At 41.4% G+C, this 17,025-nt stretch overlaps 2 protein-coding genes across 14 annotated transcripts in view; both read right to left on the bottom strand.

The window, feature by feature from the left end:
* Window positions 1-1,093: 1,093 nt before the first annotated feature.
* On the bottom strand, window positions 1,094-5,271 carry LOC108249483 (E3 SUMO-protein ligase ZBED1). Of its 4 annotated transcripts, XM_037978834.1 has the most exons (4): window positions 4,620-5,271; window positions 4,399-4,517; window positions 3,724-4,272; window positions 1,094-1,834 (listed from the first exon to the last, which is right to left on the bottom strand). In XM_037978834.1, exons 1-4 carry the CDS (start codon window positions 5,224-5,226, stop codon window positions 1,394-1,396), a joined length of 1,716 nt encoding a protein of 571 aa, XP_037834762.1. In that variant the 5' UTR covers window positions 5,227-5,271; the 3' UTR covers window positions 1,094-1,393. The 4 variants fall into 4 exon arrangements, with proteins under 4 accessions (XP_037834762.1, XP_017294386.1, XP_017294385.1 ...); XM_017438897.3 differs by having other exon boundaries at window positions 4,399-5,271; XM_017438896.3 differs by having other exon boundaries at window positions 3,724-4,517.
* A 1,956-nt stretch (window positions 5,272-7,227) lies between these two features.
* hdac5 (histone deacetylase 5) overlaps window positions 7,228-17,025 on the bottom strand; it is a 95,302-nt gene continuing 85,504 nt past the window's right edge. For all 10 annotated transcript variants that reach the window (XM_037978542.1, XM_037978541.1, XM_037978544.1 and 7 more), the window contains 3 exons: window positions 16,522-16,603; window positions 16,253-16,433; window positions 7,228-15,019 (listed from right to left, as the gene is read on the bottom strand). In XM_037978542.1, coding sequence (XP_037834470.1) covers window positions 14,980-15,019; window positions 16,253-16,433; window positions 16,522-16,603 — 303 coding nt within the window. In that variant the 3' untranslated portion in view covers window positions 7,228-14,979. The remainder of the gene's footprint in view (window positions 15,020-16,252; window positions 16,434-16,521; window positions 16,604-17,025) is intronic.

Genomic DNA, 17,025 nt, shown 5'->3' with positions numbered 1-17,025 from the left:
TTTTTCTTTCTCAGCACCAAGGATGGGGAGGGTGTTGTAACTTTACCCTGTTATGCATAATCATCAGTAGAAGGTGTGTTTTAAGTCCATTCTTTATTCAAATAATGAAGAAGGAGGTAGCAAAAAGTTGTTTTGCATAATCATGAAGTGATGTCTAATAAAACTCTGTGACAGGAGGAGGGAGAAGCCTTCTTGGGGGATAACGTCTTGACGTAGTGTCGCTGAGAAACGGGATTTACTGATTTTTCTAATTTTTGTCTTTTATTTTTTTTTCTTCATTTTTTAATCATATAACCTGTACCTGGGATATAATCTCATTTTTACACCTTCAATAAAGTTTGGCCGTGAGGCGTATACCTGATCGGTGACTCCTGGGTTCTTTCCTGCGTCCTCGGTAAGTTCCTGAGTGTGCGTTCTCTCTCTGCTGGTTCATTCCTGGTGTGATGGCACAATAAGGGCACGAGCTGAGCTAAGTTAGGGGTGCCAGGGTACTCCCCCTTCCCGGTTCCAGTCTAAAAGCCTCAGAGAGGAGTGACAGAGGGGATCCGGGGCTCATTGCGGGCGCGGGCTCCGTTTGGCCTGACGCGTCCTCGCTGGGTCCTCGGGCCGCCTCTTGGCTAAAGGAGCAGTGATTCACCGTTTGGAGCCGTGTGTCAATCGGTCAAGTTGCATCGTTGTTTTTCTGTTCTTTTAAATCCTACTCATCTGGTAGTCTGACAAGTCTGTCATGGTAATTTGAGGCTTGTCGGACGTCTGGGTGGTTCACAGTAGGTGAAAGGTGTGGGGCGCAGACCTCCCAGCAACGGGCTGGATTCACCTTGAGCACAAAGCAAGCGGGTGGATTTGACTCAGCATCAGGTGTTGACTCAAGCTGTCTGGACCTCGGGCCTTTCCACAGAACTCTTTGAGCCTTCCAGAGATCTGAGGCTGGGACGGAGGTTCACCTTCCACCTTTTCAGTGACCCTGAGCACACTGCTTAAGCAACACGCCACTGGTTTTAGTTGAAGGGTTGACTATTAGGTATGTAATGATACATTCAGCTCATAAAGACTTACAAGATTTTCACACTAATAACACCAAAAACAAAATATATGCTGGACAAAACCATTTTATTAAGCACTATGATGTTTTGCTACAAACTCAAGTGACTGGTCTTTCTCCTGTCTGGGATTCTCATGAGTACCTTCTGAACTTCTGAACTACCTTCCCAACATGACTTTTAACGTCTCATCAAATCTGTGGGAACTAACTGAACTTTCCATAAATTGAACATGTTAACAAAAATAACAAAACAAAAACTCAAGTTAATGTTATCAATGCTCAAAGTGCAAACAGAGAGCGAGTCTGTTTTTCCTTCAGAGATGGTGGGGATCAACTACTCAGCTTAGCCTATTATACGGTCATGTTCTGGTTCAGGAATATGAGCATGTCTAGGTGTTCTGGCAGTAGCTGAGACCTTTGGGCGTTAACTATGTCCCCTGCAGCAGAAAAGACCCGCTGACTTGGGACAGAGGTAACAGGAATGGACAGATATGCTTTGGCAAGTGGAGACAGCAAAGGATACTGAGGAGAGTTTTCTTTCCACCACCTCAGAGGGCAGCTACTGAGAGGGATAGAGGCCTCTCTTCTGTAGTGTTCGATCTCTCTGCGGATCTGTTCTGAGACATTGGAACATTCTGGCTCAGGAGAGAAAGAGTCCCCCAGCAGGTCCTCGAGTGCCGTCTTCTTGGACGCGGGTTCTGTCAGTTCTGATTCTGATTTCAGATCCCAGTTTTCTCCATGTGAGGGGGTGGCCTCTTCTGCCTTCTGCTGAGTCTTTTTAGCAGCTAAGGTCTTTAAAAAACAGAATACACACACACACATCAGTTAAATTGGTTTTCAGTGGGAAAATTAATCGACTAGGTTAGGGGTATGCAACACACAAAAGAGCCATTTCTGCCCTTTTTCCTACAAAATCAAATTTGTCCTCAAAATAAGATAAAGGAATAAAAAAGTTTCACATAAATACTACATAAGAAAAATAGTATATTTTAACTCCAACTCAGAATGCAACAAACTGATATTTCTGTATTTTTACATTTTTGGACAAAGAGGAAGAAACAAACTTATGAAGTATGTGTGTCACTGAATTATGGGAACCTATGTGAATCTTTACTGTATAAAATGAATAAATATTTCATAATGAAATTGTAAAACATACATCCCAGTAGGTTACTGAAGTGGTCATAAAAATTAATAAAGTTTGTTGAATATTTAATTGTTATTCATTCATTTTTTTGTTCTAATAATGACTGATATCTTCATTTATTTAAACTTTTCTGAACTTTTATGAAAGACAAACCCTTAATTTTAACTACTGCCCACTACCAGAAGAAACGTGAAAGCAAACTGTCATGTTTTGGGTGTCTGTCCGGTACCAAAATATCTCATGACCCACTGGACAAATTTTTATGAAACTTCCAACCCTGTTTGTCTGTTAGCCAAATGAACCACTGGGTATATTTTAATGAAACACTCACAATGTAATCATTGGATGCATGTCTACAACTGATTAACTTTTAAAATCAGTCTAATCTAAGATGGCTGCTACAGCTGACTGACATTAACCAACACAAAAAGTGGCTAAGTCAGTAAAATTTACAGATATTGAGCTAAAATTTGATGTGATAGTAGCAGAGCATTGATCACAACACATACTCTGAGCGGGATATCTCGTGATGTATCCATTTTGGTCAAACTTTGAAATTAATGTTATATGTGTCTCATGCTATAACTCCATCATTTCTGAGCCTAAGATGATCTTAGTTTAAAACTCTGGCATAAAAGGTGGCGGGCAAGATGCATTCCTTTATAAAAATGTAACTAGAGATGCACCTAAACTGATACCAGTATTAGGTATCTATTCTTACACCATGTACTTGTATTTGTACTCCTAAAGGTGTTCTGATGCCACAACATGGTACTGGGATGTTTCCCTCTCAATCAGGTGGTAGAGGAGGAGAAATGTCAGCCATGTGGAGGGATATAAAAGAGAACAATAGTGACAAAAGTAAAGCAGACTGTAAACTACGCTCAACAAAGTTGTCAAGAGGAGGAAAAACCAACATGACGCCGAATTTAAAGAGTTTGCTAATAACAGCAGGAAACAGCTACAGTCTGTCACCAAGCAGAAGAGGAAGACTCGAGCTTGAGCTTCCCAACAATCTCTTTATTTTAAAGTGTTTTCATTTTATTTCCTTCTCCCCTGACCTGTTATCCCAGATTAATACTTCTATTAATACTCTGTATTGGCAAGTACTCAAATGTAAGTACCTGTATTTGTTTTTCCGTTTGAAAAAATGTGGCATCCATGCATCCCAACCTTAAGTAATTTCTTTATGAAAGACGAGATGTTACTTCTATTTCCCACTGTTCTCAGAATGACTTGCCATTGTTGTTGCAGAACACCTGATTTTTAAAAACTCACACATGTTTGTAAAACTGCACTTTGTGGTTTTCCGTTTGTAACTTGTCTAAAAAAACTTAACTGTTCACCTGTTTGCAGAATGAGTCAGTCCTAACTAGCTCGTTCTGTTACCGAAGTTTTGATCACATATTGCAGAAAACTGGGCAAGAGAACTGCTACAATAAGCCTTGTGTATCGTGAGTATATACCTAAAAATTGATTTCCATGTTCTGTTCAAAGAGCCACAGGTTGCAGAGCCCTGGGCTGTGATCTATACCTGAGTTTGCAGCCGTTTCACCTTCTTCTGTACCCTCAGGAAGATGGCCTCGCGCTGGTTGCCGTCCAGTAGGGGTAGTGTCCGGAACCTCGGGTCCAGTGCTGTGCACTCCAGTAGAAAGTTGTAAATGTCCCCACTGTATGTGCCTGAAATATTACTAAGAATTGCTCTCTTAGTGTCAGCCACAGTGGTGGAATCATCATGGTTTGGTGTCATGCTCTGTTCGATCATGCTCTTCAGTGGCACAATGAGAGACACCGGGGGGCTCTTCTCCTCACACAGGACTGTGGTCGCCGTCTTCAGAGGATCCAGCAGCCTCACCAGGTCTTCAGTGTCTCTCATGTCGTTGCTGTCCAGTGCATCAATTTGGGTGTTGAGTCCGAGGTCCGGGCTGCTGAGCGCTCCTGCTATGGCGGCCTGCTGCTCCAGGTACCGGCTCAGCATGTCCAGGGTGCTGTTCCATCGTGTTCTGACGTCCGTGCTTAAAGCCTGGCACGGTAGCTGGAGCAGCTTCTGCTTGAACTTCAGCACCGCGGCAGCTGTCGGACTCTGAAACACAGAAATTACACGTCTCATGCGCCCGAGCAAAGCCGTGACCCGCGTCACGCCGAGGCCAGCCCGGGTCGCCAGGTTTACAGTGTGTGCAAAGCACTGGACTTGGGGCTCCAGTCCTACCTGGCGCACCGCTACTTCCGTATTGTCTACGTCATCAGTTACTATGGCGATGCTACGGTTTGGCTTCTTAAGTTCCCACTCAGAGACAGCTTCTAACAAAACCTCCGCCATGTTTGCTCCTGTGCGGGAGTCGAACAGTGGGCGAGTCAGGAGCACAACATTCACCATTTCCCACGCGCTACTCATCGCGTGAGCTGTAACTGTAACGTAGCTCAACGTACCTCTGAAAGACCAAGCCTCGGTCGTCATGGCGACGCTTTCCGCGTCCTTTAAAACTTGTACAACCCTTGTCTTGCATTCTTTGTACAAGCTCGGAACCACCGTGTGGGAAAAATGGCCGCGTGTCGGGATGGTATAGTTCGGTTCCAGCGTGTTGAGCAGCCGCTTGAACCCCACATTTTCCACCACAGAAAATGGCGTCAAGTCGGCAGCGATGAAAATACCGATGTCTCGAGTTATTTCAGCGGCTCTGTCAGTCAGCTGTGGAAGCTGGGGCGGTTCTGTCTGTCTGCTCGGTTCCGCCTTCACTGCAACCGCTGCGGGCTTAAACAGAGACTTGCGGTGGTTCCGGGGAGGTCTGTGGCGGTTCTGTGGATTCTCGTGTTGGTCCAGCAAAGACCTGTGGTGGTTCTGTAGGTGTCTGTGCATAGTGCTCGTGTTAGCCGAGGTGTACGGAGATATTTTCTTACAGTGCTTACAGATGGTTCGGGTCTTGTCTGTCACTCGGTCACCGTTTATCGTTACTACCGGGTACCCGAAGTGCCGCCACACAAACGATTTAAAGGTGGCGGGAGCGTCTTCGATGCTAATTTCACCAGACGAAGCCATGACAAAGCTAACGGGATCGTGCTTCGCGAGAGGCCTTCACCTTGACGAGAAATCTCGTCACGTTTTAACATCGCGAGATCTCGTGATGTTTTTGCCTGTCATATAGACCCTAGTAATGTGCCTATAGCCTGCAAGTTTGCCTGTCCCGTTAGCAAAATATCTCATGAACCACTGGATGTTTTTTTTTAAAACATTCAGAAAGTTATCATTAGATGTACTTCTACAACTGATTAACTTTTGGACCAGCCCAATACAAAAGGGCCGCCATAGCCAACTGTCCTTTCAAAAACACAAGCATGGCTATAACTCAGGCAATTTTCACAGAAATTGACCTTTGTTGTGGTAGTAGCTGAGAGTGATTATGAATACATACTCAAAGCACTACATATTTCACAAGCTCTTTGCCTGAAACTTTAGCAATAACTTTTGGACTCCGCATTGTATGTCTGTTAGCAAAATAAATCATGAACCACCAATGAAACTCTCAGAAAGTTATTACTGGATGTGCATCTAACACAAAATTAATTAACTTTTGAAGTCAACCCAAATCAAGACTGCCACCACAGCTGAAGATATAACAATTTGTTATGTGTGATATTATTGTTACCTTCACTAAGGAGGTTATGTTGTCTGTCTGTACAAGATTACTCAAAGAGCGCAAAGCTCTGCCAAGGTCACAGCGTGATTAAAAGAACAATTCAGAACTTTTTGAGTGCTTGTAGTCTATTACTGCAATTATGATATTAACTGACTGTATAGACATCAGAAGGAAACTAGCGTCCCTCTTAGCTGGTTCCAGTAGTGGCGATGTACTGGATGCTGGTGTAGATTCTCAGTCATCCAGGCCATGGTAAATTCAAAAAAGTTAAAAAACAAAAACAACTGGACTTCTATTCTGTAGTTGAAGGCGTTTCGCTTCTCATCCGAGGAGCTTTCTCAATTCAGGGAATTCACTGGTGGTAGCTGAGAGTCATCCCCAAAACATACTTTAAGCTCTAATACGTCAATTGAGAGCTTGTGATAGATATTGCATGAGATCGTGCATGACGTTATTATAAAAGTTTGACATCATTTTTCACTATGATTATATTTAATTTAAAAATGGTGGTGGATATGCATTCTATTAAGAAATGCTAGGGCTTTAATTTAAAATATTTACCTTCAGGTGGAAGAGAACCTGGAGAGGTGGAGGGATGCACTTGAAAGACAAAGTCAGCCCTAGGAAGACAGAGTACATGTGTGTGAATGAGAGGGAGGCAGGTGGAACAGTGAAGCTACCATGAGCAGAAGACACAAAGATGCAGGACTTCAAGTACTTAGGGTTGACTGTCCAGTAAAGTGTTGAGGGTAGTGTGGTAAAGAGGTGAAGAAGAGTCCAGGCAGGATGAAGTGGATGGAGAAAAGTTTCAGCAGTGATTTGTGAAAAAAAAGGGTGGCAGCAAAGGTCAAAGGACAGGTTTACAAGACAGTGATGAGACCAGCTATGTTGTATGGTTTGGAGACAGTGGCATTGACAAAAAGACAGGAGACAGAACTGGAAGTGGCAGAGCTGAAGATGTTGAAGTTCTGCTTGGGAGTGACAAGGAAGGATAGGATTAGAAATGAGGTCAACAGAGGTACAGCACAGTTTGAACGACTGAGAGATAAAGTTAGAGAGGCCAGACTGAGATTGTTTAGACATGTGCAGAGGAGGGACAGTGGGTATATTAGTAGGATGATAGAGATGCAGCTGCCAGGAAAAATACAAAGAGGAGATACAGTATATGGATGCAGTTAGAGAGGACATGGAGGTAGTTGGAATGAGGACAGAGGACGCAGAAGACAGAGTTAGATGGAAGAGGATGACTCGCTGTGGCAGAGGGGTGAAGACTTATGCAACCAAATGTATGTGCCCAAATTCTTACAAATGAAAAAATAATTGAATTTCTTAAAATAATCCTGACTGAAACTCATATCATAGATGTTCCAAACTGTCCGGTACTACAAATGATGACAGCTACAAACGGTCTGTGAATTGCTTTATTCAGTTTCCAGACAAATTAAACAACAAGCCCACTTTGAAAAAGCAGGACCAACATCACAACATTACAGTGAGTGAAAAAAAGGGTTTAATTATTTAAAAGCCTGAATTTAAACTAAGTGTGAAGATTCACAAAAATCCTCTTCCCTTTTTAAGACCTTGCAACATAATCCATTAACAGGAAACCAGGACAAATGAGGAAAAACAGGCTGAAATTTCCAAAAAGTGACGCTTATCTTCAATATTAGTCACAGTAAGATTGCTTGAGTAGCGTGTATTGCACATGTGTACACTTGTATGCACTTTATATACATGTGAGTCGGCGAGGAGCAGACACTAGTCGTCACAATAGGAAAGAGTGTGAAGAAAACAACGGCACGGATGGAAAGAAGATTCAGGAATGTGCTTATCGGTTCCAACAACAACAACAAAAAAAACCCTCATCTTTTAAAAACTCTTCAGTCTGTAACTGAATGAAACAAACCGAGAGAATGTCTCCCCCTGAAAACTGAGGGAAGTAAAAGAGACTTCACCCCCCTCTTCACACATCATAGCAGGACACTACATTTACACCACAGTATCAAACATATTAAGAAATATACAGCATCATCTCATGGAGCCAAACAGCCCAGTGTGACCGGATGATTTTCACCTCAGTGTATGTAGAAACATTGAAGCTGTGTGACCTCTGGACTGGCAAGAAGCCCTCCTGGTGAGAAGTCCTCACCACACAAAGCTTTTCTCAGTCTTCTTCCTTCAGGATTCAGGGTTTGGCAGAAGTGAAAGTAACTGACACTTTCACTTCTACACCCACCTTTACAGTGGGTAGCTTGCATACACAACCCAGCAGCAACCACCACCATTCAAAGGAGAGTTTAATTTGTTACGGATTTATCTCAGCATTTTCAGTCCCCATTTGTATCCACTATGAGTGCAGTTTAAGTAACTCACCTTTTGTTTTAGGGATGTTTCTGTGCTCTAGTACAATGATTAACCTCAAAAAAACATCCTAACCTCTCAATTCTGGCGGGGTTTGAAGCTGAAAAAAACTTTTGTGTTAAGTATGGGTGGTAAAAGCCAGTTAAAAGTATAATAATAAGTACAGCGTCTGTAAAGAAACTTGCAAACAATCCACAGTTTTTATTTTATTGCAATGATGATCTGAAGTGTTGGTCATTTAGCTCTTGACAAACTATACAAAAGTTTTGAAAAACCAGAAGCAACCCTCCTCAGGGAATTAGTGTATTTAAATCCTTTTAAGTTGCAGTGCTGCTAAAGTCCCAGAAAATCTCCAGTTTGACATATTAAGGTAACTAAGCGGGAGCCGTGAATGACTCAACTGACTGGTGCTAGTTGCTGCTTGCTTTCCCACAACAGTTACTGCTTTGATTCCTTTAAGCTTTTAACTCCAGTTGAGCGCCACCGTTGACCCTTCACTCATTCACTCTACCCCATCCACACTCCAGTATCAGGTGTTGTGTTACTGACAGTTTCACTGATCAAACTAATGTTTAATAATAAAAGACTCCACTTACATGAATAAGAGCAGGTCAATAAATCAGTCGATTTGTAGATCAATCAATAACACTTAACCACATATGTACATGGGCAGAAAAAGCCCCACAGATGATGTAAGCAGCGATGCTGTTGTTGTGCACACTGCAGTCATATTACTGCAGTATTGCTTGGAACAGGTGGGACCCAAAGGCTACAGTGTCAGCTGGAACACTATGAAGGGTCGCTGCGGATGGATTCAATGTGATTTATGATCAGCAACAGTGGCTTCTTGAGGTTTATTCATAGTGTTTCTGATCAGGAACAGATTGCTCCAGGTCTGAAGCTTTGGATTCACTGTGGATCATGTGGTTCAGCAGTTTGTGAAGTTGCTGGTTTCAAGTTGCAAAAGTAGGTCATGTCTTACCTGGTTAGCCTGTTTAAGCTGTTTTTTTGCTGCATTTTTGTTGTACAAATGGAATTCAAACTATTCTGTTTACAGGACCTGCTATGTTGTATTTTTAGAACAAGAGTTAGCTCATTCTGGATAAAAACTGCATGAGTTGTACCACGGATACAAAAGTCCTGCCCATACACCTGCACACAATCATGGGGTCACATGACCTCTTTAAAGCATCAGGTAACAAATCATAACTAAACCTATTAGATTACATCATTTCTTCTGGGTGTTGACTTCTGTTGATTCATGTTGTTTACCTTGCTGTTGTGTGATCTAATATTCATTTTTAGAGATGTATTTTTAGTCAATAAAACATTATTGGTAACATGGAGGGAGCATGGCTTAATGTGTTTTTCTACATTCTTAGTTCCCAGCTGTGTCAGATAGGTGGGTGGAATTTGTGGTTCTGTCTTGTACTTTTAAAGAAACATAAGAACACCTGTTTTAAAGAATATGTAAAAAAGTGAACATGTGAACACCACCCTGCAGCCCCTCTGTGAATTTAGCTGTGAAATAACTGCCCATCTTTTGCTGCTCCCTCTGCAAGATGCTCTGCAGCCCACCCAACTACTGGAAATGATTACTTTAAAACAGTGGTGTCTAATCCTGGAAATGGAGGGCCACTATCCTGCATGTGTTAGTTGTTTCCTTACTCTTCAGCAGGTAAAAACACCTAACACATGTAGGATAGTGGCCCTCCACAACCAGGCTTGGACACTACTGCTTTAAAAGCAGATGGTTAGACAGGAATAACTACACCACTGCTGATCCAAAACATTTTTACAGAAGTTAACCTACTGTTACTTTTTGACAAATACTGATATCTAATTTTGATTTAACATAAGCAATGACTGGTGAAGCTTGTTTACACCCCTTTCATACTGGATGGTGACCCCACTGCGCTCTCTACAAGAATCTATTAGAACATGAGTCAAACTCTGTTCCTCGGGGCCGCTCTCCTGCATGTTTTAGATGCATTCTTGCTTTAAAACACCTGGTTTAAATGAATGACTTGTGGATGTGCTTCTGGAGAACTTCATGATTTGGTGAGGAGGTAATTAAACCATTTGAATCAGGTGTGTTGGAGCAGAAAAACCTAAAACTTCCAGGACAGTGGCCCTTGAGGCCTGGAATTTGATAACCCTGTATTAGAATAAGGATGGATTGCCACACATTTAGAAAACCTCATTCAGTGAGAAGGCAATCATGAAGCTGCTACGCGCTTGGTACTCAAGGTTTTGTCCTGCACTTAAACCACCAGCATACTCCTATACACACATGACTACACCACACCAAGGGGCTTGTCCTGACACGACTCTTAGGCTGTACCAATATGTACGCAGCTATGAGTTAGAAGATCACACATGCCAGCGCAACACTGATGGCATGATGAGGTAAAAGCCTAAGCATGAGGCCAGTGTAATCAGTCTTGTTTCATATTCTTGAGGACTCACAAGAAAATTGTGATAAATTCTCTTTTAAAATAGTCTGAAGTACCACGGACCGATCTCAAGAACACTAGAGCTGTATTTTATCACCAGCACAGGAGCTTATGAAAGAAAATGTGCCCAGGTTGAAAAATCACACAAATTATAGCTAATAATAATTTCAATATAAAAACTGGTCCATAATCTTCATTCAAAATTGTATTTCAGTAGAATAAATCATAAATGTGGGGGTGAGTGCCAAGTTGGGTACCAAGTGTTCTTAATACACACCTGAAGACTTCGCTCAGACCCTGCCAAACCATGTTTTAGAGTCATCATCCAGTGGGAAGGGAGCCGTAATGTCCAAAGGAATTGTACAGTCCTGAAATCTCCTGACAGGTGGGTCATTATTTAAGATCCAAGTAGCAAACTTTACATTCACTGAGTGGATGCAAAATTTGAGCCCAGTGTTAAAGTTATTAGAATTTTTATTTGAAAATATTAGTGCTCTGCTTCTTCAGAATGACAAACAAAGATCACCAAAATGCAGGACAACAGATCCTATTCTGCCTGAAAGCCTGTTAGCTCATTTCATAGCTCCACTTTAGGCTGCTCTGCCAAAAAGCCTCGTGTAGATAAGCAAATTTTGGTAAAAGTTATGAATAGTCTGTATTGTTAACAGGTTTTGTGCAAGTCAAAGTTTAGGACAGTTTCCCAACAGAGGTTCAGAGATGATTAGCCTCCATATCAACTTTAGTTCATTTTAATTATAAATGCAATCTGCAGACCGTAGCGCTTACATCACCTGATAAATATGTATCTTACTTTTTAAATGATGTTTTTTTCCAACATAAATAAGAAAAAAGAAAACCACTTACTGATGACCATACACCAAGTAACCTGAGCAAGCTGCAACATCCTCAGCTGTCCTTATGTCTTTCCACTCTGCTGTTACTAGACAGAGGCAGTGATTGTAAAATATTCAAAGTCTAATTGAAAAACGCCTATTTAAAGAATTAATGCGACAGTCAAAATAATAGTAGAAAAAAAATTACATCTGGTAGAGACGCACCAAGTTGTTTCCTAAAGAATTATACAGTTTAAACTTTGGCCACAGGTGAGATCAGCTTTCAGGCCAGAATACATGCATCCCCCTCCACGCTGATCCATTGGACTGGTGGGGGAAAAAAAAGGAGTATAAAGATCCTCGGCTAGCAAGGTTAGCAGCATATGTCTCTGTACCTGAAGCCTTTGTTTCAATAGAGAGTTTTTCAGCTGTGGGATTTGGGGTGAGTAAACTTTAATTTACAATCATTTTTCTAAGCAAAAACATGAACTGGCCAACGGTGCTAAATCATGAAGTGGCAGCTGAGATTAGCGCTCATTAAGAGGCTTTTTCTGCTTCTAAACAATTTGTTGTTGTGATGGCACTTGTGCTGTATGAATTAGCCCTGCAGAAGTAAAAAAAAATGAAGTAGGCACATGCTGTGAGAAGCAGTAGTTGCTTTAAGTTGGTCTTATGTTTGGAGTGGTGGCTGAATGGGGCAGATGCAACATCAGATATTTGAAGAAAGAAGAAACGATTACAAACAAATTTTGAAGAGCACCTTTGCACAAACACACACAAAATCTGCCACTGAATATGCCGAGAGCCTTTGCTAGCAGCACCAAGCCTCCTGCGTATAAAACATTGTCACCAGTTGGCCTGAGATAATACTCGTGTTGCAGACTGAGAGGCACATCAGGAGAGCCTTATCTTCAACTCCTCTTTCCAACTCTGTATGCAAAAGGTCCAAATAAAGCAGCTCTACCTTTTCTTTTTAAATTGGTGGGGAAAACATACGGTTTTGCTCCCCCACATTTTGACTTAAACAACATTATCACTCTCAGCATTAAGACAAATGCATGTAGTCTTTATCAATTCTAATTACAAACCAAAGATTTATTAAAAAAATAAAATAAAATAAATATCGCTGGCTTCTAGCTCACTAGCTTCAAGCTTCTAGCTCGTTACCCAGTAGCTTGCTAGTCAGACAGGATTCAGCTGTGGAGACAAGAAAGCTAAAAAGTGTGCTGCATCTCCGTCTATGGATGAGACAGAACAGAGTGAGTGATCTCACAATATCACAAGTTTTTAAAAACAGTCAAATATTTTGGGATTGAAAAAAATGTCTTGGCCTAAATTGGGATACATTTGACATAAAAGAGGAAGTTTTGTAAATGTTTTGTTTTACATCTACATTTAGCAATGAAAAATAAATAGATGAAATAGAACAGTAATTTTGAAGGGATTAAACTCAGATCTTCTGTTTAACAAGCACTTTACTAAACAGTTGCTTTTTTATTGTAGGCACTTTGACTTTATAAGCCTGTGTACAACATGTGTGCAACATGTGTGAAGCATAAGAGACAACTGATAATTAAAGTAGCATAGTCCTGATTTTACCTCCCCTAATTTATAACATAATCATGGCTGTAAAGCACAAACGAAGATAACATTGTGCAACAAAAAACATAAGCAAGCAGCGTAAAAAAAGTTTGTAGAGTTTAAGGATAAAACCCTTTCAGGTAGACTCTCAGGCAGGATGCTTGTCTTTTTAATACTTTAACTGTGTTTTATTTTACAATCCACTCAGTGACTGGATCAGGATTTTGTAATAAGGTGTCTGACTTACAAAGACTTGTGATTCAGGACTACGATCTGGAGCACAACAATCAGAATTCATAAATGTCAAACGCCACAATATTTATTCCTCTGTTGGGTTACAGAGCCACAATAACTGGACCCAATCATTTAACTGCTCCTGACCTTTAACTTTTACATGTCCTGTCTGTAGTTACTGCTGTTGGCCTGAGGAGGGCAGTGCTGGTCATGGTAGAGGAACTGGAGTCCAGTTCACCAAAAACGAAAACATTGAATTACCCTCACCATCTATAAACAAACAAACAAACAAATAGGGCATGGTGATGGATGACCCCGTCCATCCATGTGCTTACTTCCTGTTAAACCTTGAAATCATCCAATCTTCAAATAGAATATATTTATAAATCTAATCTGATTTGATAAAACACTGTTTATATATCATATTGTTTTTTCTTTTTATACAAAAGGAGAAAGTATTTGGTGTTTTATACATGTGTGTATGTACAGAAATAGAAAAAAAGACCACGCAACATGTCTCTGTGAAGTGGCCGTGGGCGACTGAACAGTATGTACAGCAAACAGAAAATATTACAATTAATGACTTAAAAAAACAAAAAACAAAACAGAAAACAGTGGATATCGTGGCATTTGAAAATGAGCCACGATCCGATAACCCTTTATCAAAGTAAAGAGGACGTGGCTCAGGTCACATGACTCAAAACCAAAACAAGTAGAGAAGAGGACTGAAGGATCTGTGTTTACATGAATAAATACTGAAGCTGGCCTGATCCTGGGACGCTTTCCTCAGAATCCAGAAAAGTCTGACAGGATTTCACGTTACGACACACATTCAAAATTCAAAAGAGCTGTTGAACTGCAGATTTCCATTTTGGGGAGATGACTTCAGAAGCTTTTCTCCCCTAAAAAAAAAAAAAGATTCTTATTCCCAAGTATTCTTGAGAATACTTGAAACGAGTATTGTCAGATTTAAAATAAAAAAATGAGTTCGTAGTGAGCAGAACTGATTTCAGTTCCTATGAAAGCCTGTCCATTTCTCTCTGTGTTGTTAAATGTAGAGAAAAACTAAGGCATCAAGATGAAGAACTGAAAATCCACTGAGCGACTAAAACAACAGCAGTGTGCTGAGGTGCTCCGGCAGTGACCTGTGGTTTCTTATTAGTGTTTGTTGGACAGGAAAAAGGCACCTATCGTTTCTTCTCCTCCTCTGCTCATTGTAAAACCAGTTCCCCCTCCACCAGGCGGCTCGTCTCTGCGATGCACCGAGAGACACACAAGAAGACCAGACGTCAGCTTGCTGTCGGACTTTCAGGGGAAACAGAGGCGAGGGGATGTAGCACAAACGTGTGGGACACAAAGTTCAGTGGTGCTGTGTACAGGTGGTATACAGGAAATGCATCCTCGCTGACTCTCCTCCCCTTTTGGTTTACACAGAGATGCTAACAAGTCGTCTGTACCTCCTCAGGTAGAAGAACCAGAAGAGAAGAGATGCGTCCCTGTTTTTCTTACAAGACTCACCTTGGCCTACCTCCTTCATGCTCTCGGCAGATCTGAGTCCTCCACGACACACGTCCACTTTGTGTGTACGTGTGCGTGTTTATACACACTCTGTGGAGGAACAGGAAAAGAGGAAAAGGAGGTGCTAGAAGGAGGTGAAAGTGTTTCTGTGTGATCCTAGATTAAGCTCCTCCTACAAGACAGGCTCCTCCTCCATCGGCTCCTCGGTGGACCTGCAGACAGAGAAACGACAACGTCATATGCAACAGTCAACCAACAAAAATTTGGGGCTTACTTTTGTAATAATCTATGTAGCATGAAGACGCACCCCTTTTTCATGACCTCTGACCTAGTGTCATCTTTCAGTAACTTTTCTGTCTGAAAAGTTTATTCTGACCTGAGTGAATCTTGATTGTTTTGGGACATGAATATACACTTGTGGATGTCTAATCAGTTATTCACATTGTTTACATGCTTTCTTAAGGCTTGTTAAGAAAAACAAGAAAAACATAATTTATTGCTGAAATGAGATATATTTGATTATAAAACCTGTTGAAATATGACAAATGATTACTGATTATTATTTGTGTGCAAATACTCAATATGAGAAATGATTCAAGTGTTTTAACAAACTTTATCTTTTGTCTTACGGGAGAATTGTATTCAGTTTGAGTGAAAGAATCTGTAGACAGAGTCATATAAAGCCTTTCTGCACAAACCCCAAGGTTTTCCATCCAGCAATCTGAATGTCCCAGTTGTAATGAAAAGTTCCTCAAAGATATTGTTTGGATATGGACTGTGTTCATGATTTAATCTATCTGAGAACACTTTTGAATTGAAGCTGGGTAGATCTGAACCTGTTTTGAATCATTCTTTATCCTCAGAGTGGTTTTCAGACCTGGACATTCAGGTCCGTAGTCTTAGATGGTTTCTGTAAGAGGAGAGCTCCTGTGCTAGTATTAAAGTACAGCTCTAGCAAAATTACAGAAACTGAATTGAGATGGGTCTGAGACGCCCACGGCAACTTTGCAACTCTTTTGACAAAAATACCTACGTTTTGATGTATAAACTGTATAAGAAGTGTAAAGACTGAAAATAAGAAGAATTTGTTTGCAAAACTGCTAGAAAGTTTAGACACCTCAAAGTTTTATCTGCATGACATCATCCCACTCTGATCATTTTATGATTAAAATCTCCAAAATCATAACCCCCTCTCTATTTTGTTATAATAAGGCAGAGATACAATAAAATGAGAAATCACTACTCCATGGTAACAGTGTGTCTTAGATAAAATCAGTGAGGAAGAATGTAAGCATAGGCACTGAGCTAAAAGTTGATAAAAATGCCATCACTGGTGCTGGGACTCATGCTATTTGAAATAAAAGGTTGATGTCAGCAGTTAGAACGCTCTCAAAGATCTGTTTTATATCCCTTGTTCTTGTTTATCGTGATGTTACGGGGCTGACCTGCAACTTTCTGTGTTTTCAGCTGCAGAGCCCGGCTGATCCACATCAACACTCAGCGAGGCCATGGCACTGACCGTTTCTGCCTCATCCTTCTCCGACTGGCCCGGAGCCCCCAGGGGCCCCGCCAGCAGCGAGTGGCCGCTGGTCTGAGACAAACTCTGGAGACAAGACCAGTGTTTACCTGGAGAGACAGGAGGAGAAGGAGAAGTGTAAATATGAAGAGGACAAAGTGCCTATGTGGATGAAGTGTTCAGGGGTCAGCTCCTCACTCTGGATCTCTATCACTGTCTCCAGGGATGCGCATGCTTTAGGACACGGCTTCTCCTGGGGCCACTGAAACACTGAGTCGCTCTGAGAGGCAGAGAGGGAGAGTGTTTAGTCAAAGAAATGGAAAAGCAGCATTCAATTCTTCACATGTATTACAAAAAAACGTTGGGTTACTTAACGTAATCCCCGGTTCTTTGATAACAGAGTGAGGTGTTTCACTATGGGAATCACCTCAGTGTGACCAACTACGGAAGCTCCAATGACATCACGTCTGTCTGTGACAGACAGGTTGAGCCGTGACCGTGGCTCCACCCACCATCCAATATCACGGCCAACCTACCCCTCTCAACTCATTCTAAGCCGGTTTCTTTCCGTGCTGGTGAAACACCTCACTCTGTTATCAAAGAACCAGGGATTACGTTAAGTAACCCAACGTTCTTTTTCTAACTTCGCTCGGTGTTTCACTATGGGAGATATGGCCAACTCCCGAATTGCATGTTGACCCC

Source organism: Kryptolebias marmoratus, linkage group LG12 (assembly GCF_001649575.2).
Source record: "Kryptolebias marmoratus isolate JLee-2015 linkage group LG12, ASM164957v2, whole genome shotgun sequence".
Lineage (NCBI taxonomy): Eukaryota > Metazoa > Chordata > Actinopteri > Cyprinodontiformes > Rivulidae > Kryptolebias > Kryptolebias marmoratus.
Note: the sequence above shows the minus strand (reverse complement) of the source record. Positions and strands in the feature narration are given on the sequence as shown.

Bases quoted from the DNA above. Each gene is read 5' to 3' on its own strand.
- LOC108249483 (XM_017438895.3), bottom strand. From the start codon at position 5,226: ATGGCTTCGTCTGGTGAAATTAGCATCGAAGACGCTCCCGCCACCTTT. The intron at 1,835-3,723 runs GTATAGATCACA...TGTTTTTTAAAG, and splicing joins TGAAACGGCTGCAAACTCAG to ACCTTAGCTGCTAAAAAGAC.